The sequence below is a fragment of the Gymnoscopelus braueri genome (assembly GCF_963280865.1).
Source record: "Gymnoscopelus braueri genome assembly, chromosome: 19".
NCBI classification, from domain to species: Eukaryota; Metazoa; Chordata; class Actinopteri; order Myctophiformes; family Myctophidae; genus Gymnoscopelus; species Gymnoscopelus braueri.
In genome coordinates, this window is record NC_137621.1 from 40,417,536 (window position 1) to 40,440,071 (window position 22,536).

General features: G+C 40.7%; 1 protein-coding gene across 1 annotated transcript in view; it reads right to left on the reverse strand.

Moving 5' to 3' along the window:
* Window positions 1–21,199, reverse strand: part of kif6 (kinesin family member 6) — a 117,326-nt gene extending 96,127 nt beyond the window's left edge. The window contains exons 1-5 of the mRNA XM_080414058.1: window positions 21,087–21,199; window positions 12,981–13,090; window positions 11,473–11,547; window positions 4,134–4,281; window positions 3,416–3,525 (exon numbers count right to left, since the gene is read on the reverse strand). Coding sequence (XP_080270184.1) covers window positions 3,416–3,525; window positions 4,134–4,281; window positions 11,473–11,547; window positions 12,981–13,090; window positions 21,087–21,152 — 509 coding nt within the window. The 5' untranslated portion in view covers window positions 21,153–21,199. The remainder of the gene's footprint in view (window positions 1–3,415; window positions 3,526–4,133; window positions 4,282–11,472; window positions 11,548–12,980; window positions 13,091–21,086) is intronic.
* Window positions 21,200–22,536: the final 1,337 nt, after the last annotated feature.

The following is a 22,536-nucleotide window of genomic DNA, read 5'->3' on the forward strand; positions in this document are numbered from 1 at the left end:
ATAGCTAAAAATCGAAAATGAGTCTGACACAGTAGTAGGCCAATGCGTTACCAGATTGAATGGGTTAAGTGCAAGCAAACAGGAGCGGAGTGCCCGTTGCAACGTGTGCCTTGAAGGACAGCCGACTGTCCAGGATCACTTCCAGTTTAAATCCAAACAAACAAGCGAGCCAGGGGGAGGGGGGCGGGGACTTGGACTTGACACATTGTGCTTTATCTCCCTGGGGGATCATAATGTGATAATAGACAGGGCTTACTTCTGAAAATAAAACAAAACAAAAGTTACTTCCACATCAAACGATGTTAAGCAGAGATGGATGAAGGGACCGCTGGGATCGGTGGCCAACAGTCGTGTCATACAATGCCCTTGGAACAATGGCAATGCCAAAGTGACAGTATAGCTACAGGATTATGTCAACAAGTGATGTACTGTACAGAGTAATATTTGGTGTGTTCATTTAACAAAATGTATGAAAGTATAGAAAATAGAACCAAAGGTTTAATTTGTACACTTTCAGAGTTAAATCAACTAGCTGGAATGGTGCTGGGCATGAATGGAAAGAATATGTAGGTCATTGTGTTTAGCACAACGTTGTGCTGTCGGGCAAAAACCTCTTATCTCCGTATTTTTTCCTTTTTGTGTTTTTTCGTAAATTAACGCCCTACTTGATCATACTACAGCGTCACACAAAAGTATCAAAAGTAGCAGATCTGCAAGCTCGAAACGCGGCGCGAAGCAATGCGTTTCGAGCTTGCCGATCTGCTATTTTTGCCATTTCTTTTATTTGAATCCTGAAAAGTAACAGTTTTGGACATGAGGTTTCCACCCGACAGAGACGACATACAGTATACTATTACGGCCCCGTTCCATGGTTATATAGTAGGGTCGTATTCCCCCACAGCCTAATCCCTCACCGCATTACGTGATTTTTGTTTGTAAAAGTATGTAAAATATATGTAAAGTTAATGTGACTTTTCGCTCATTTAAAGATCTTATCTTAACCGATGATATGGAAAACCCTTCACACAGACGGTAGCCAAAGGAAACTTGTGTGGCGGCACAAACCAAATTGGCAGTTACCAGCAGCAGAATGGCATATTATGCGGTTTGATGCGGCAATACATTAAGTCAGACCTCCCAACTTCAACTGTGCATAAACACGCATGTTGACAGGGCAGGGATGGGACGGAAAACAACTTCAAAAACATCCACTCAACACAAATTAGAGGACAACATTTATCAATGGGGGAAAACATCAAGACTGAGGTTGCATGTGTACATGTATATATCGTCGCGGTCGGGCAGAAACCTCTTATCTCCAATTCTCCATGTTTTAACTTTTGTGGGTTTTTTTTCTCATAAATGAACACCTACTTGATCATACTACAGCGTCACACAAAAGCATCAAAAGTAGCAGATCTGCAAGCTCGAATCGCATCACTTCGGGTCGCGTTTTGAGCTTGCTGCTACTTTTTGAATTTGAATCCTGAAAAGTAACAGTTTTGGACATTGGAGGTTTCCACCCGACAGAGACAATATATAGTACATCATGGATGTTTTGCAAGACAGAATTTAAGACTTTGGTTTACTTTAACCACTTAAGCCATATTGTATTGTTTTCAAAAATTGCAGAAATATCTGTGTTGCGAGCTTGTTAGATCTGCTATTTTCTCAGTTTTTGAAAATGTGATATATAATGACATATAATGACATTAAATGACATGATATATTATAATCTATAATGACAAGCCCAAAATATGGATGCCAGGGTGAACGTGGTTTTAAGTCATTTCCGTCAATTGTTTGTTAGTATGATGATGACCGATGGGAAGACGGCGAGAACAAGAGTGAAAAACATGTGAATAGACGAGAGCTCGAGAAAGAGAGAGAGAAAGAGAGAGGGGGCAGAAGCAGACAGATAGAGAAAGAGGTTTTCAGTGCCACATCTCCTGGAATCAGCAAGTGTGACCACAGCATGGTCAACAGCGGGCACCGTCTATTTACAGAAGACTGTGATTTGTGGGCACTTAAACCTTGAGCCGAATCTCCTGTGAAAGGAGAGAAGTGACATTAAAAAAGAAAAAAATAGAAACGTAAGTTAAATAGGACTCATGCAGGAAGAAAATATAGGACCAAATTGTGTGGGGCAGAAATGATGGATCATGTCTTGTGCCTGGATATCCAAAGTGGTGCATTTTACATTATAGCAAGTGAACGTAGGATAAATCATGAGCTGAACAAGAAGGATGACAGACAGACAGGGAGCGAGACAGAGACAAGAAGAAAAAAACTAAACAACAGTGGTAGACGTAGACAGATATGAGAAAACAAAGTGACCAACTATGAAAAACTACTTTTCCACATGACTACCCAGCTCTCTACTCCAGTGGTTTAGTCTGCCATCAGGTTGAGTTCTTCCTCCCTCCCTCTCTCTCTCTCTCTCGCACTCTCTCTGTCTCTCTGTCTCTCTCTCTCTCTCATAGGCTCATTATGTCAGTTGGCAGATGTGTAGTGGCCCGGTAAATACTGGGAGTGGAGTCTCAATGTTTCACCACACAGTGCGTCTAGGCCAGCTTGATAAATGGCTTTTGGGGACTACGGCTAAACTAAGCCCAGGAGTCTTTTCGAGAACACTGGAGTCACTGGTCAATGTGCCTCCCATTGGCCAATGGGAGGCAGCCAAGTACCATTATCTAGGCCTAAACGAACAATTTGTCCAAATTAAATCAATCAATATATCACATTCTCCAATATATATTGATGATGAAGAATGGAAATTCAATGGAGGCACCGCAAATGCTCTTATTTTTCAGTAGATGTAAAGGGAATATAATTCACCAAAATGTTCTCCTCTCTTCCCCTCGCTTGCTTCAGAAGGGTCAGACAGTGGTCAGGACGTAGAGCGGCCGCTTGCTAAACGGAAGGTTCCCGGTTCGATCCCCGGCTTCCCCTGGGTTAGTGTTAAGGTGTCCTTGAGCAAAACACTGAACCCCTAATTGCTCCCAAGGGCTTTGGATAAAGGCGCCATATAAACACCATTTTTTTTCTCCCCCAAGTATTGATTTCAGTAAATAGAGAAAAAGTGTATGAAGGATGTCGGAACAATGCTGAATTGTTTAAAAAGCTCAGAGAAAGCGTGACAAGCACTAGATTCACTATATGCATCTACATCATTGGTTCTCAAAGTGAGGTCCGGGGTCCACGTTATCCATTTATATGTTGGCTATTCAAAAATAGCAGATATACAAGCTCACAGCGCGTCACTTCGTGCCGTGCTGCGAGCTTGTACATCTGCTATTTCTGAACTTCTTTTCTTTGAAGTATTGGAAAATTAAAATACATATCATTTTGGGAGTCCTTGCCACGAAAAAGAGAACCAGTGATCTACAGGAGTGTACCCAAAAGAAATACTGACGGCAGATCTTCCAGGCGAGAGGTTTCGTGTTTGGGGTCCAGAAGATCGAAGCCCTGCTCGTTGTAGATCTCCAGGTAGGAAACGTGGGTGGTGTACGCCATACTGTTATCCTGTGGACAAAACAATGAATACCTCATTAGAACCGAGCCTTTGGGGTTTGATGCCAGCCCTTTCACCAACTTCAGTCGAATGTGCACCGAGGATGTTTTAACCCATTCAATCCGGGAACGCATACTGTACTGTGTCATTTTGGCTATAACCATTATTTTATACTCTGGGCAATTCAAAAATAGCATAAATTAACGCCCTACTTGATCATACTACAGCGTCAAACAAAAGCATCAAAAGTAGCAGATCCATAAGCTGGAAACGCAGCCCGTTACAAGCTTGTAGATCTGCTACTTTTGCTGTTTTTGAATTTGAATCCTGAAAAGTAAGTACGTTTTGGACTTTTAGCGACGAAATTCTGAAAACCCGGGATGTCTTGCAATGATGGTTGATGACTTACTGTTATCTTTATATTTTGGTCCACTATATATATATTGCGATTTAGGTTATATTAGACTTGCCAATGGTTCTATGGTGTATTAACATTTAATGTTGGTAAAAGCATATCACTTTCAACTATGCATGTCTGTGGATGTTAGGGCTTGTTATGGCCTATACTTCAAGCCTTAAAGCAAGAGGAACAAGTGGCCGAGTGCAACAACATGCTGACCTGGCTGAATCGCTCGTACATGTAGGCGAGGGTGCGAGGGATGATGCCGCGGTCTGCATAGCGCTCCGCCCCGCCTGTGATGGTGAAGGTCTTCCCGCTGCCGGTCTGGCCATAGGCAAAGATGGTACCATTGTACCCTCCCAACACACTGAGCAGACAGACAGACACACACACACACACACACACACACACACACACACGCGCACAAACAATAAAATCTCATGACTGAAACACTTCATCCCAATCCGTGATTTGTGGTTAGTGCTCTAAAAACATTTTACACAGTATGTACAGTAAGATGACGATGCTTATGTATTATCATTCTAAACCTATGTTGCTGCTGTTCTACACAAAACCAACCAGTTGAAGAGAGAAGATTGAGGCTTTGAACTTTGCTTTTATGAAATATCCGAGACCATTCATGTTTCATGGAAGATGCTTCTGAACATACATTCTATTGCTAGTTTGACCACTTCAAATTCTCTTTCACACACACACACACACACACACACACACACACACACACACACACACACACACACACACACACACACACACACACACACACACACACACACACACACACACACACACACACACACACACACACACACACACACACACACGTTGCAGCCTCCAATCTCGGTTAATGGAATTAACCTGCTGCAACAGCGTCACAGCATTCAGTGTACATATTTAATGACACTATATAGGAGCCTCTAAAATCTGTAACACTGACCCAAGTTTGTTTGTTTTGGAAATCAACAGGGATTCAACACTGCTCCATTTATATACGCCGTTACTGTACATCAACAATCCCACCCTGAGAGAAGTGCTGTGAATATGAGCTTATCCACAGCACTGCAGCTTTGTATAGTTCAGGGGTTCCCAATATTACTGGAGGGTACAATGGTCATGTTGAATTGTGAGCTTGTAGATCTGCAATTTTCGTTATATATATTTCAAAAAAGGGAAAATATTTTTTTGAAACGCAGGGCCACGACCCCCACTTTGAAAACCTCTAGTATAGTTACAGCCTCAACGTATAGCCATGTCAGACTGTTAATGTGCATCATGTGCCTCAGTCTGACCTCACCATCTTAATTTGCAGTGGAGTGCGTGGAGCTGCCAACAATATCCTAAACCAGACACCAAATGTCTGAGTGAATCGAACCTGACACTGTAAATCCGCAGGGAAAGACTGCAGCGAGTGGAGGGCGGCGGCAAACGGCGACAGACATCTGCCAGTGACGGAGGAATGTCTCGGAGCTTGATTGAAGGAAAGGACCCAAACCCAGTCAAACTAGGCAGGGGCTTGGTAAATTTTGGTTTGGCACTGAACTGAACACCACGCGTGCGGAGGGCCATGGAAACCCTTTTTTTTCTCCCTAATGGGACCAAACCTCTAGTTGAGTGAAATGAACATCTAAAATTATGGTGCTGAACATATGAGGGAGAAGGTGAGGGATACTTCTCCTGTTATGCAGCCTTGGAGCGCAACCAGGGAGAAATTACAAAATGACAGACCAGTCCCCGACACCAGAGCCTGGATCAAGGGTGAAGTTATACCGTAGGCTCTGTCCCGCCTCTCCCAGTTGCCAAATTCAAAGGAAACTCTTTCGACGATACTTTAGGAATTTCTAAAAGAACTCGAAAAGAAAAGAACGGCTCGCCTCGGGCTATTTCTAATGGAACGGCCGACCCTGAATTTGAGCGGCGTGTGGCTTTTTCCTTCCTCAGAGCTGTGCGATTCCACACCCTGCATGAGACGGGGTAAAAGGAAGAACTCTGTGTCAGTTGGCATAAAATATTACGTCGACTCACGAGAGCGGCGGTCGGTATATATTCTGACTTGGACGGCCACCGGGCAGTGGGCGGCCACTTAATCCTGCGTGAGTCATGGCGGCGAAGGAGTGGGTAGGACACAGGCTCAGTGTTTAGTTTAATGTCAGCGCTAATGATGCGGCCTGAGCGCTGCCACCGAGGCCGGGGCGTTTCCCAATGCTTGTTCCTGTTTACACCTCAGCCTTCCTGGAGACCAACAGTCCTTAAGCCAGGATACTGGACTCCTCTGTTCTCCCGGTTCTTTTTTTAACCCATTAAGACCTGGAACTGTGTCATTTTTAGATTTGAGCTTAAAAGCCTTATTTTACACTTTGGGCTATTCAAAAATAGCAGATATACAAGCTCATAGCGCGGCACCGAGTGCCGCGCTACGAGCTTGTAGATCTGCTATTTTTGAAAAATCGTGAAAATGTTTGCAAATCTTTGAATATATATATTTTTAAAGCGAACATTTTTAACTAAAATCTTTGCTTCTGGGGGTCCCTGGAACAAGATATTTTGATGGGGGTCCGCGGCCAAATACATATCATTTTGGGGGTCTTTGACATGAAAAAGATTGAGCACCACTGACATAGAAACATAGGTTTTTCAGAAAACTGTTGGGATTTAGGAGACATGTAGAATCTGCTTCAGGTCTCAATGGGTTAAGGGAAAGGGCAATTCCAGACTGTAATATTTTGGGCCTTTGTTGAGACGGTAAGGACGATATAAGTAGGGGACGAACAGGAGGAATTACTGTGGGAGGAGTTGGTGCTAGGCCACCATTGGCATGGTCAAGTTGAAAAAGGTCTTAGCCAATGCACTTCTCTCCGAGCACACGCATTGGTTACTTTGATTCATCTCCCTTCTTGTCCCACCATCTTTAAAGGAGAATTGCCTTGTTGTCGAAATGTGCTATACAAATAAACTTGCCTTGCGTTGCCTTTACAGCCCTTCTAGGAGAAGGTTACCAAGGATGGCGATGTCACTCGGTCTGTCTGTCCATCCAACACTTTGGTCTGAAACAGGATGTCTCAAATACTACTGGCAGGATTGCCACAGAACTTTATTTGTGCCCCCATTCTCCTGCGAGGATGAATACTACTGATTTTTGTGTTTTCATTGGTCCTCTAGCGCCAACCATAACCCTTTAAAAGGCACACCAAGAAAAAAAATCTTTAAAAAAGAAGATAGTGTGTTTTCATGCATTTACATTGATTTATATGCATTCACTGAAAAATATAGATATTTTTATTCATACATATCTCTGTCTATGAACATGACTATGTATACAAGTTGGAAATGTAAATAATCTAAACAAAATAATACATTATCATAGCGAATGTATCAAAATACATTTACAAAGTGCAAGCCTATGTAGAAATAAACCAGTGTGTGTGGGTGATGGCTGATTTAGGCAATCACACGTGCCCTGGCCTGAGTCCCAATTAGTTTGTACTCCAGGTGTGACTGCCTAAATCAGCCATCACACACACAACACAACCATACTTGATGGGTGCCTGATTTGAGTATGGTGCAACAGCACAAAGGTTTTGGGGCATTAGATCCACTTTCTTATCTGGTGATACGCTACGAAGCATTACCATTTTGGATTCAAACACAGGAAAACCATGCATTTCTGGCACTTTAATCTGGACACACCCTGTGGACAGAGTATGCATTGTCCCTGCTTGTCACAGCGAAGTGGCCAATGTCCACAGTTGTCATAGTGCACATGTGGTTGTGGTTGTGACGGTCTTGTGTAGCGTCTCTTCTGAAATGGCACCTGTGGTGGAGAGGAAGATGATGGCTAACCAACTATGAATGCTGGCTTGTTGACTTGCTTCAAACTGTGGGCAACTGCTAGCCAGAACCTTTTGAGAAACATTGGTTTCCCGTTCAGTAGAACACAATCCCACTTGTAGACCAGCCAGGAATTTGAAATGCACAGGTCAAGGATGTATCCAAACAGGGGAAAGTACCATCGCCTCGACTTGGCTTTATCCATAGCAAATAGTACTAGTACTGTAGTAGTAGTAGTAATTTGAATTACTTTAGCTTAGCTTCACAACTTTTACCATAAAGTGAAAAACAACCCGTTTGGTACAGATGTTTTCAGAAAATGTTTAGACCATTATTAGAATTGTTTTAATTGTATCAAGTTACATAAAGTTCTGCATTGTTTTCAATGAGAACTAGTGATTTAAAATGTGCTCTACCATTGGTCGACCAGACTGTTAAAGGGATAAACCAAAATGTCCAAATGCACACAAAATATCTAAAAATCTAAAGGCCGGGCATGAAACTTGCTGAGTGCGCTGATTTAGGTGAACCCATGTCCTTTCCTATAGCACCAACTTTAGACCAAGATATCCATTTACATACAAGATATCCCAAAATCAAACTGGCCATCGTGGCCATGAAACTGCTGAGCGCATTCACACTCCTCAGTGAATGAACCCCAACCATTTGAGAGACCCTATGCCATTTTCTTTAGCACTACCCTCAGGCCAAAATGTATTTAAAAAATTCTAAAATGTTTATGGTGCAGCATGACATCTACGGGTGGCTACTAGCTAGTGAGTCTTTTAGACCCATAGTCTTGTTTTCACTGAAGATGAGCTACGGGTTTCAAAAGAAAGCAATACTGTATCGGTCCAAATGCAGCCTTGCGAACTGGGGTTACAATGCAAACAAGAGGAGTTGGCTTGCCAGGCCAGCATCATTATGTCGGCTCTTTCTCCATTAGAGCCATTACTGTTGGTTTGTTTTTAAACTACTGTGTTGCGGCTCAAGTTCCTAGTTTTGGTTACACCACAGCGGAGACGGAGAGATCGTGTCCAATTGAACAAGTTGGAGCGTTGGGCTGAACTTCAGAGGTGTGATATGACTGCCAGTATGACTGAGTACCAATAAAAACAACAACCTGACAGTTATTGCTAGTTGAGAAGATAAGCGCCTGCTTGCCTTGAGTTGTGGGCGCAGTTGGTCTGACGGGGAAAATACCGTTATTCAAAGTGAATCCTGACTAGACCTGAACACAAATGCTTCCTGACAACAGGGCTTTATGTAAACTATTGTCTGTCAGTTCGGTTTTGATTTCACTTTCTGATTGCTCTGGCCGCGCATGCTACAGTACGTGGGACAATTTCAATATCAACAAAAGAGAAATGGCATGAAGAAACCAACTGGATGCATTAACCACGTTCATGGGTCTCATGAATGACAGTAAGTCATTCTAAACTGAAATGCCCGTCATAATCTCTCTCAATACCCGTTGCATGGATCTGAGGCCAAGCCCCTTATTCCTTTGATTGTCTCAGAAGGGAGCATATTCCACTAGGAAATGGGAGCTAGAACCATCAGACTTACTCACCACTGTGTTTCAGCCATTGTGGTGAGACTGGATTTAAAAGTTCAAGACCCTGTGGAATTTATAACATTCCATCAACACTATGTAAATGGGCATTCTGCAGGGGGTGCGAAGTACTGGCAACAGACTACGAACTGAAGAAATGTTGGACCATGGGGACAGGCTGCTCGTGAACAGATGTGATGACTAGTGCCCTGCAGGCTGTGTCTGACATAGTCATATCAAAGCTTGACGGACGCCAGGCTCAAACTGATACGGTATGACACATACCTCACAGATGACTGCAAGTCTTCAACCTGATGTCAGCCATCTAGCACAACAAAGGACTTAAGTATTAAAAGGTCAGCTAGGAAGGGCAAGAACCCAATACCCAAGCCACTGAGCCTCTCTGAGTCAAGTTAAAGACATCCAAGTCTTAGCTGGCCAATCTAGATGGCTCACCATGTTGTTTACTGTGTCTCATAATGGCAACGATAATACAAAGCACTTGTGGGATTCTACAAATAGACCCCCATTATGATTAAGAGAAGTGGAATCAGGACTGGAGAGGGGGGCTGAGGAGATGGCTGGGCTAAACTGAGCCAGTAAGACAGAATGTGAGGGAGGCGGAGGACTGGAGGAGAGGAAGAACCTAGTTCAGATAACAACAACATAACCAACATTTGATCACAGGAAATTCCAAGTTAATTCCCTCTCCTCTTGGCTGTTTTCCCTTTGGGGAGCCAGCCCTAATTTAGACTAACCTCTGAGCAGGGTTGAAGCTCCGTCAGACACCATAACAGCTCCTTTTGTTGGGATAGGGTGAAAATTGGGTGCAGGGGTAGCTTGGAGGTTAAAGAAGCAAGCAACTGAATTAGATTATGGACGTATAAGCGTACTGATTGGGGGAGGGGAGGGAACAGAGAGCCAAATTGCAGTGAATACATTGTTTTTAGACTGACACAACGTCGCAAGGAGATTTTTTAACAATACGCAGGATCTGATGTAACTACTATCCTATATAAAGTGGCTATGTACTTTATTCTCCCAGTAACATCCCTCAGTGAAGGTTTAGGCCAAGCTGCCTACTGTTCTTTTTCATAATGTCCCTAACCTGCATTTCACACTGCATGGAATGAGAGTGCTATAAATCTGTGGTTCTCAATGTGATAACCCCCCAGGGGTCCCCAAGGGGTTCATAACAAAATGAAGAACGTTTAACCACTTTGACTCTACATTATACTTCAGCAATTCAGACAAAATAGTGAAAAACACGGCTCATCCGCCAATAAACTTTGGTGAGGTGCTGGAGGCAAAAGTAAGTAAATTAAAAGCCCTTTAAAAATGACTGATCTACAAGCTCACTACACAAATCTTGTACCTCCCTGGCACAAAATCCTTTCAAAATGGGGGTCCACGGCCAAATACATTTCAATTTGGGGGTCCTTGACATGAAAATGTTTGAGAATCACTGCCCAAAATGAGCTTTGTTTTGGTGAAATGCTCTCTTTTAATTTGGACCTGGTGGTTGTGCTACTGGTTCCTTCACCTCCACTCATGAAGACAGATTTGGGGAGTAACCATTAGCCCTCTCTACGGAGCCTGAAGATGAGACTGGCCTCCAGGCTCGTCTACTGCATGTGGTAATTATCGCTTAACACAATAAACAACCGTTCAGAATGAGTGAGGAACCATGGCATAGTGCTCTGTTGTGGCTGGAAGATCTTCACACACGCTTTGAGATGGCAGAGTGTGCCATCCCGTACGCCAGCTCAGTCCACTTAGTGGTTTATGTGTCGTGAGCGGGGCCAAAAATCACAGGCTCCCTCCGTTTCCGTCTTAGGGTAAGTTCAGCTTTACTGTCTTCCCATCAACAGTGGCTGCTGCAGGGTGTGTGGCCTGGCCTGACCACAACACTGACAGACTAGCACTGGATGGATATGCTTTTCACTTCACCGTTTACACAAAACCTTTCTGCAATTTCTGCACCGATCAGAGATTCACGCCCGTTTTTCTACTTAACCTGTGGTCAAACATGTATTGAACTGTTTCATTGTCTACGGTTATTATTTGAAAACAATTTATCATTGTAAATATCAAAAGTGTAATTCGACACACAATCAAATCAGCACTGACTTTTCCTGAGAGATAGAAGAATTGTACCTGTCTGCAACTGGTCTGGCAATGGTCTCAAAGATCTCCTCTTGTTTCACATTCTGGTCAAACACCTTTTGGAACCTAGATATAAAGAAGATATTATCACACTTAGTTAGGCACTTTCAACCTGCCTAACAAAACACATTCGGACTACAACATGCAATATCAACGGGGTTAAAAACAGATGGGGAGGTGCAGAATATAAAACCCATGGCATTAGTAAGAAGTTAAAGAACAAACCACACAGAGATAAATACATGTTCTTGTGGGTTTCAAAGCAGAACAGATGACATACCTTACTCCTGTCTCTTTATTTAGTCTACAACTAGCGTAGCCTAAAACAAAACCAAAAAAGGTTTCTGGTTCATCTCAAACATCCCAGGCTTAACACAATTAACCACAGCAGTGCTGAATAAGGACACAACACAGTGCTGTGTTTTATTTTATTTTCCCCCAAGTGGACACTGTGGGGGAGTTTAGTCATTCTGTCTTCAAAGGCTGCCCCACCCCTCCATGTTTTATCCCAGAGAAAGATGAGAGAGATGTGAGAGGAATCCGGCCCACGAGGATCGCTAAATGTGGAAATTGTATTTCTATAAGGGCATGAGGGAACCTCTGCAGGCTATTCTAAGAGGCCTGTGGGTTTCGGTGTCCACTGCTGCCTAACTCCCAAACTGTGAATTTAGCTCTTGGAAGCGTGGCATGTGCCCTGCCCAATGGGTATAAAAGACTGCAGCTTTCACCACCAGCCTTAAACAGATGTTCCAGCTCTCCAGTGACAGATTTGGTGGATGAATTATTCACGGATGAAGTTCTTATGCAACCTTGAGTGCTTAAATTTAGGTTTCCTATGCACACCCCCCTTTACAGTTATGTTGTCGACTCTTTTGTTGGACGCATTCATCATAACCAACATAGGCGCTCTTTTACAGTTCCACATTTGAATTTGAGCTTTTAACCCATCTGTCTCATTTTTCTAGATTTGAGCTAAAAAGCATTATTTTACACTTTGGCTATTCAAAAATAGCAGATATACAAGCTCATAGCGCGGCACAGAGTGCCGCGCTATGAGCTTGTAGATCTGCTATTTTTGAAAAATCAAGAAAATGTGTGCACAGAATATATATATATTTAAAGCGAACATTTGTAACTCATATCTTTGCTTCTGGGGGTCCCTGGAACAAAATATTTTGAGATGGGGGTCCGCGGCCAAATACATATACATTTTGCGGTCCTTGACATGAAAAAGTTTGAGAACCACTGACATAGCAAGATTTAGAAGACATTTGTAGGATCGGAACCTCAGGCCTTAACGGGTTAAGTATGCTAAAGTTCACCACTCTCCATTCAGTCAGCAGCTCATGGAGAAAGTGAACCTAATTAAATGTGCTAATGATGCAACAGCACAGCTCCTGTTACGAGCTGTGGTGTTGCATCATTAGCACCATTTTAATTAGGTTCCGTTTCTGTACGAGCTGACTGAATGGAGAGCGGTGACCTTCATAGCGTTTCACCTGAACTTGTAGTTCTCCCTCTTGTTGTTAACGAAGCCATCGGCCAGATCCTTGGGTACCACAAACTCCAGCGAGGCACCCGTCTGCTCTTCATTGTCTACAGAGTACACCTGTCGGAGGCAAAGACAACAGCAGAGCCAGCTTAACAACACAACCAAGCCAGTCCTATGAGATATATTTGCGAGGGTCCAACATCATAAAGAGGGCAAAAGTCATGGTAAGGGCAGATTTATGCTTAGTTGCATTGTCTCGCACCGAATATAGCAGAGATACAAGCTCACACGATGCACAACCAAATATAAATCAGGCGTTAAGAGTTGGCCTGCCATGCCGAGTGGCCAAAGTTGGACTCTCTGCATAGCATTTGAGACTAGCTACATAACAGTTTGACCGCATGTAATGTACACTGTACTCACTGTATGTCCAGTCATGCCTATAGTTGTTATGTGGTACCGCGCATACGAGCCCAAGCTAAATTTGTGCGGTGTAATACATCATCCTACGCCTAAAGAGCAATTTTGGCTTCTCGTGGCTTGTCTAATATAAGCCCCCAACATAAAAAACACGGTAGCCTATTTCTGAAAGCATATATCGTCTCTGTCGGGTGGAAACCTCATTATGTCCAAAACTGTTACTTTTCAGCATTCAAATTCAAAAGTAGCAAAAGTAGCAGATCTACAAGCTCAAAACGCGGCACGACGTTTGATGCTCGCGTGTGACATGTAGAGCATTAATTTACGAAAAAACACAAAAAGTAAAAATATGAAGATAGGAGGTTTCTGCCTGACAGCAACAATAAACTAGCAAGTCTAAGCTAACATTCAGGATAACGGTACTGTATAGGCGAGTAGCCGAGCACAACAAATTCCCCAAAAAGCCAAAAAGGCATGCCTCAGGGGGTACAAGACAAACTGTAGTACACGTAACCCTAATATACTTTCAGCTCTAGCAGCAGAGGACATTTAAAGTAAGTCTGGACGGGTAATTTCGAACACTCCCACCCGCTGCTATTGAGCTTCAACATATGTTCCAGCATATGTTTCCGATGGACACTGATGCAATCACATGACCCCCTGGGGCCCGCCAAATCTAAGATAAGGCCTGCGTGATTGGACTGTTTTTCACCGACACTGTGCCTGCGGTATTGCTTTTCTGATCTGTCTGGTGTGTACACACACACACACACACACACACACACACACACACACACACACACACACACACACACACACACACACACACACACACACACACACACACACACACACACACACACACACACACACACACACACACACACACACACACACACACACACACACACACACACACACACACACACACAGACCTGCAGGACCACAAAGAGCCCCCAGGGGGTAGCTGTGCTCATTCCAGTTTGCTGGACAATATCATCCCCATGCTGAAGTGTCACTGAAACCCTCAGTTTAATTTGATTATTCCCTCCATCAGCTGCTGTGCTCGGACAATAAATTGGACTGTGTACACACACACACACCGTGGACAGAAAGCAGTTTGGCAGGGGCCCCTTTGTTCATTTAGGATTGTGAGACCAAATTATCTGTCTTCCTAGCAGCTGAATCAATTACATTACAATTCAGGGGGGTGTTGTGCTGTGAAACATGGGCCCAGGGAACAATAAGAGGAAATGGCATACGGCATTGCATGTTCTATCAGTGGTTCTCAAACCTTTTAATTTCAAGGACCCCCGTATAACTCCGAGAGTGTACAAATGGAACCAAACGGACCCGGAATGGTCCATTTGGTTCAATGTGTAAACTCAAGGGTCCATTTGGAACCCTCAAGGAACCCTGAGAGTCCTCTGACCCCGACTTTGAGAACCACTGGTCTATATAATATAAAGACCATGCAATCAATGCCTTATGCCATTATAACCCTCACTTTCTTCTATTATACTATTTAGAAGTAGCACATGCACACAGCAGCACATACTGTAACAAAGGCACCTTTCAGTGTGCTATGGTGTATAGGGCAGTATAGCAGTGGCGGCCATGTTGTGGTGCCACAGATAGAAAACCCATTCCTTATTCCATAGAGATTTCCGAAAATATTCATATACATCATTTTAAGCCTGGAACCAAGCCATCCAGGCTCCTGGTGAAACATTTGATTCTGTGTCAAAAAAAAATATTTGAAAAAAAAGAAAAGTAAATATAGTACAGTAGCCTATAATACATTTAAATTTCAAATATTTTTGGACACAGAATTGATTGATTGATTGATTGATTGATTGATTGACATTTTTATTAGGCAAAAGAATGTAAAACAACACAGTTACATTTATAATGCTTTTGTCTAAAAGGTCCGGCCAAAAAAGTCCTTGCGGACTTGTTTCCGTTGGGGTCCTTGAGTTAATTTCATAGACATATATAGTAGCAACCAAACAGTTCAAAAATCAACATGAAAATACAGATAATACAGAAAAAGTACCACTATGTACAAAAAAGGCATTAAAAAAATATATGTACAAAAAAAAGGGGGGGGGAAGCATGGAAAAATAAAAATTATATACAAAAAAGCATGAGGAAATACAAAATATGTACAAAAAGAGGAGGGGGGGGGGGTCGTCTGTCTACAGGGAAACTGGTACTAGCTCCTCTTTCGGCCTCCAGAAAGATGGGTTTTTAGGGCTGTTTTGAATGAGCCCAGCGAACTGCATTTTTTGAGGGATGGGGTTAGACTATTCCATTCCTTGGTGGCTGTGCTATAGAAGGAGAATTTGCCCATGTTTGTTTTATGGGTGGGTGGTACCAGATTGTTGTTTACGCTCCCTCTAGTTTCGTGGCTGTGGGTGTCACTAACTTTTTCGAGGTATTTATACAGATATGCGGGTATAGGGGGCATATCGGGCAAATCTGCATTTACAATTTTGAAGACCAGACCCATTTTTAGTTGTTTAACCCTGTCTTCCACCCTGAGCCAGCCTAGGCTATGGGCTCAATTCAGTGCCAATATTATGTTGTACTTGTAAAAAGATTTTGTATTTGTAAACAAATTTTGTATTTGTAAAAAAAATATTTGTATTCGTAAAAATAATTTGTACTCGTAAAAAAAATATTTGTATTCGTAAATAAAATATTTGTATTCGTAAAAAAAATATTTGTATTCATAAAAATAATTTGTACTTGTAAAAAAAATATTTGTATTCGTAAATAAAAGATTTGTATTCGTAAAAAAAAGATTTGTATTCGTAAAAAAAATTTTTTTATTTGTAAGCAAAATATTTTTATTCGTAAGATAAAAATGTGTCCATAAAAAAAAATATTTTAAACTTTTTTGCTATATATATTTTTTTGTGTGTTTGTAACATGTGTTAAACATGTTGTAATTGTAGAATTATATTTACAATGAACATTGTGACCAGAAAAAAACAACAGTTTGCTCGCTCGAAGATCTGTTTGCTCTCTCTCAGATCTGTATTTTTGGCACTCTGCACTTCCGGGTATGAGCCAATCACGTGAGGCTTTTTCCACTACCCAATCATAAAGCTCTATAGGTCTCCATGGCAACATGGCAAACGGGGTTGCCATGTTGCAACCCCAAGAGTTTTAGCTGCAACATAATTCCATTGCTCAGGAAATAAACAACGGATTACAATAATATAACATTCCCTATAATCAGTAACATGTAGGTGATACCTATGTCTATCAAATATGGTTTTATTGAAAGGCAATCAAAGGCTAGATCGAGTTTAGAAAGCAAACAGGTAATGTCAGGGCGCCTCAGTGCGGCTGCAGAGTTTGATTGAGTGTGAGACTAGGACACTCATTATCCCACATGCCATATGTCAAAATGACCGGCTTCACCGGGAATCGTGCGCGTGTATTTTGCTAAGAGATAGGTTACATAGTTTAATTGATATTAATTTATTAGTGCATTAAATTTCCCCATCCACTTTAAAGGGAAAATGAAAAAACTCGATTTCAAGTATTTTTTTCTCAGAAAATGTAAGGGCTAGAGTTACAAGACTTGGAGGGGAGGTTCATAATTTAGTCAGAAATTATCCAAAAACAAAATTACACCAGTCGGCCTCATGGTGGCGCTATAAAAGCCCCCTTTACGTTTTGGCCTTTAACTTTTGAACCGTAGGTCGTAAAATAAAAATCTTTTTTCCCTAGATTCCTTGGGTCATGACGCAACTCCCCATATAGGCCACGCCCATTTGCGTCAGTATAGATTTTCCGCCATGTTTTTTTCTTCTTCAAAACACACTTTTAGCTCCTCCTCCCACATATTTTGTCCGTAATGTCCGGGTGCCTCAGTGCGGCTGCAGAGTGAGACTAGAATAATAGAGAGCACATGTTCATCAGCTTGTAATTTTCAATGCAGAACATTTATTATTACCATTTAAGAGTGCAAGGGTGATGCTTTATTATTTTATTGTTATTATTATTATTAGATACTGTATATATGTGTGTTGGAGGGAATCACATCCTGCCAAAAACTAGATTACAGCGCTGGCATATACATATGGCCTACATATTTTTCTACACTTCTAATAGCCTACATGACTCATATATGCTATATAATGGTAATAGAAGAAATATGTATTCATTCACATTTATGTATTTGACACAGGCCACATCAAATACGCATTTAGCCCTGTGTGTCTCATATATGTAGGCATATTTCTTCTATTACCATTAAATAGCATATATGAGTCATGTAGGCTATTAGAAGTGTAGAGAAATTATCATTATTATTATACTAATACACAACAAAAGCCAGGTAGAATCCTCCCAGGAACTGTCAAATATCTCCTAAACAATCTTTTAATAGATTTAATTAACAATAAATATCAATTAAATAATACAAGTTTTTGAATTATAAAATAAAAAATAGTTATTAGTCCAAATTAAGTCACAGGCTTTTACATTTTTTGTAGGCCCCTCCCACTAATTGTGCAAGCCAATTACATTGTCACATGTCATCAGAGATCATGTGTAGCTTAAATGGAGTGGATTGGTCCAAAAAGAATCATGTTTTTGCATCAAACGGTTACATTTTGTGCATTTGTGGCGCCCCCTATGGATCAAAGTGGGAATTCTTTTGGGGATTCGTTGAGTAAACTACCCTTGACATGTGATTCAAATTTGGGATTGACCGGACGTTTCGTTCGTGAGTTTTGGCCTTTTTTGTAAAAATCCCTCCCGCTAATTTTCATTTTCATTTATTCCGTTTGGAGGTGTTTATTGTATGGGTCTAGAGATCATGTGCACCGATTTCTGTGAAATTTGGACAAAATATGTGGGAGGAGGAGCTAAAAGTGTGTTTTGAAGAAAATTCAAAATGGCGGAAAATCTATCCTGACGCAAATGGGCGTGGCCTATACGGGGAGTTGTGTCATGACCCAAGGAATCTAGGGAAAAAAAGATTTTTATTTTACGACCTACGGTTCAAAAGTTAAAGGCCAAAACGTAAAGGGGGCTTTTATAGCGCCACCATGAGGCCGACTGGTGTACTTTTGTTTTTGGATAATTTCGGACTACATTATGAACCTCCCCTCCAAGCCTTGTAACTCTAGCCCTTACAGTTTCTGAGAAAAAAATACTTGAAATCGAGTTTTTTCATTTTCCCATTAAAGTGGATGGGGAAATTTAATGCACTAATAAATTAATATCAATTAAACTATGTAACCAATCTCTTAGCAAAATACACACGCACGATTCCCGGTGAAGCCGGTCATTTTGACATATGGCATGTGGGATAATGAGTGTCCTAGTCTCACACTCAATCAAACTCTGCAGCCGCACTGAGGCGCCCTGACATTACCTGTTTGCTTTCTAAACTCGATCTAGCCTTTGATTACCTTTCAATAAAACCATATTTGATAGACATAGGTATCACCTACATGTTACTGATTATAGGGAATGTTATATTATTGTAATCCGTTGTTTATTTCCTGAGCAATGGAATTATGTTGCAGCTAAAACTCTTGGGGTTGCAACATGGCAACCCCGTTTGCCATGTTGCCATGGAGACCTATGGAGCTTTATGATTGGGTAGTGGAAAAGGCCTCACGTGATTGGCTCATACCCGGAAGTGCAGAGTGCCAAAAATACAGATCTGAGAGAGAGCAAACAGATCTGAGAGCGAGCAAACTGTTGTTTTTTTCTGGTCACAATGTTCATTGTAAATATAATTCTACAATTACAACATGTTTAACACGTTACAAACACACAAAAAAATATATATAGCAAAAAAGTTTAAAATATTTTTTTTTATGGACACATTTTTATCTTACAAATAAAAATCTTTTGCTTACAAATACAAAACTTTTTTTTACGAATACAAATCTTTTTTTTACGAATACAAATATTTTATTTACGAATACAAATATTTTTTTTACGAGTACAAATTATTTTTACGAATACAAATATTTTTTTTACGAATACAAATATTTTATTTACGAATACAAATATTTTTTTTACGAGTACAAATTATTTTTACGAATACAAATATTTTGTTTACAAATACAAAATGTGTTTACAAATACAAAATCTTTTTACAAGTACAACATAATATTGGCACTGAATTGAGCCCATACTAGGCTGGCAAAGTGAGTGGGAGAGAGGTGGGTCATGGGCCCCAGTCCGAGAAGTAGTCGGATCAGTTTGTTTTGGGAGGTTTGAAGCTTAGTCTGCAGTGACACTGAGGTGTTGGAGTACCAAGAGGAGCTAGCATAGTCAAAAAGGGGCTGAATCAGGGCCCCTGAGAGGGTCCTGAGGGCCTGAGGGTTGACAAAAGAGGAAACTCTGCCCATAAATCTGGTTCTCTGGTTTACTCCTTTGACCACCTTTGTTGCCATGCTTTCACCTGACAGGTATTTGTCCAGAATACATCCCAAATAGGTAATCTCTTCTTTGCTAGTGATGATTGTGTCATCGACTTTGACCTTGAAGTAATTTACCTTCATTTTACTGAGGGAATGTTTGGTCCCAAATAGGATGGATTCAGTTTTCCCAAGGTGTAGAGACAGTTTGTTATCAAACGTTTTATGGTCATGATTCATTATGATTCATTATAATTATTACAAAACATACATTAACCACTTCAGCCCTATATGCATTTCGGCCATTTGAAAATAGCAGATCTACAAGCTCACAATGCAACGCATTGTGAGCTTGTAAATCTGCTATTTTCAAAAAAGATTTTGAAAATAGAAAATAGCAAACTTGTGGAATGGGACATTCTGCATAATGAGTACTTTCTACTTTTCGTACTTTAAGTACATTTTTAAACCAATACTTTTGTACTTTTACTGAAGTAAATTTTGTATTCTGGACTTTACTTGTAACAGAGTGTCTCTACATTGCAGTATTGATATTTTTACTTAAGTAAAAAAAACTTTTCCACCACTGCATATAATATTGCTGCTGCAGAGAGAGAGCAAATGAAGGTTTAACTGTCCATCTCTGGAAATAATACAATTAACACAATGACCTGCAGGTGTTTGCACCACCTGCTGCTGAGCATCACCATAGGCTACCATGGAAAGGACACTTAATGAGGTTAAGTAAAAGTATCAATACAACAATACAGAAATACTCTGTTACAAGTCAAAAGTATTTTATTCAAAATGTACTTGAGTAAAAGAATGAAAGTATTGGCATCAAAATATAATTAAAGTACCAAAAGTATAAAGTACTCATTATGCAGAATGTCCCATTTCACAAGTTTTCAAATGTATAAGATATATACAAATCTTTTGAAAATAGCTCACACATCACCTTGTGAGCTTGTAGATCGGCTATTTTCAAACAGCCAGAGTATATAAAGGGCTGGTTAATGTACATTTTACTTCAAAGTAACTAGTAACTTGTTTTAAAATAATATAGTGTAGTAAAAAGTACGATATTTGCCTCTCAGATAGTGGAGTAGAAGTACTGAAAATGGGAAATATACTCTAGCAAAGGAAAAAAACACCTCAAAAGTGTACTTAAGTACAGTACTTGAGTAAATGTACTTAGTTACTTTCCACCACTGCATGTAAACAACACATTATAACCGCAGCAGTGCCACAACTGTATAACGTCAGTAGCAGCACCACGTGTCTGTCAAACTTACCGACGTGACGTCAGATCTTTCATTGGGTTTCACGCGAGCGTATATTCGAATCTTTTGTTTCACCATTATTTTCTAGCCTTTAGTTGACTTGTTGGCTTTTCCTGCTGCTAACAAACATTAACATCAATGGAAACTTGATGCTACAGCTCGTCTCCTCTCTCTCTCTCTCTCTCTCTCCTGTCGGATTTGTTGCACCCTGTTGCTATGGTGATGAGTCACGTGGTCCAGAATGCTCCCCAAGGTAAACGAACAGCTAGCCCTCCACACTACACAACGTCAGTGGTGGAAAAAAGTACTCAAATGTTTTACTTAAATGAAAGTATCAATACTGCAATGTAGAAGTACTCTGTTACAAGTAAATATCTGGAATTCAAAATGTACTTGAGTAAAAGTACAAAAGTATTGGTATCAAAATGTACTTAAAGTACCAAAAGTAAAAGTACTAAAATGTTTGAAAATAGCAGATCTACAAGCTCACAATGCGTTGCGACGCCTTGTGAGCTTGTAGATCTGCTATTTTCAAATAGCCTAGGTACAAAATAGGGCTAAAGTGGTTAATGTATGTTTTATAATGTAATAATTTATATCTGCGAAGTAATATATTTCTATGTTTACACTGTAACAACAATACTGTACTACTGTATCTACTGTAGCCTACATCACTGGATCAAGCCAAATGAATGCATTTGGCTGTGGACCCCCATCTGAAAATATTTTGTGGCTGTTGACCCCCATTACCTATACAACATTTTGCACCTTTTTCTCTCAATATATTTTTTTAAAATAGTAGATCTACCCAAAAAGTGGTTAAACTGTTTTTTATGTGATAACCCTTGAACCACCTTGGAACCCCCCAAGGAGCCCTGGGGGGGGGGGGGGGGCATGAATGAGCACGTAAGAGAGCTGTCATTTCTCATCTTTCAAACAGCGCTCTCGCTCTCAGTGAAATTGTGCAGAGTGAATGTTCAAACGTCCTGGATCCACTGACCTTTCTGTAGTACCAGACCAAAAGATATAGAGGACAGAGAGATAGCCACCTAACTAAACAGCTGTCATACTTGAACCTGCATATTATGAATTCCAGATCTCTGCTACTATGACAATAACCAGCGGTGGACAGTAACTATTTTTACTTGAGTTCTGTAATTAGGTTAAAAAAAAAAAAAATAGTATCTGTAGTCTACTTTACATTATTTTTTTTACTTTTAATACTATTTGTATTTTTTTGACTTTCCACTACATTTCAAAGACAATATTGTACTTTTGACTCCACTACATTTCCAGGAAGGGAAAAAGTACATTATGAATTAATCACCTAAGCCCTATTTATATAGCAAAATAGCAAATATGCTATTTTCACTATTATTGATATTTTTTTTAAACTCTGGAAAATCTGGGGTAAATGTCTCAATTGTAATACAGCAATGCATTGATATCAAAAAGAAAAAAA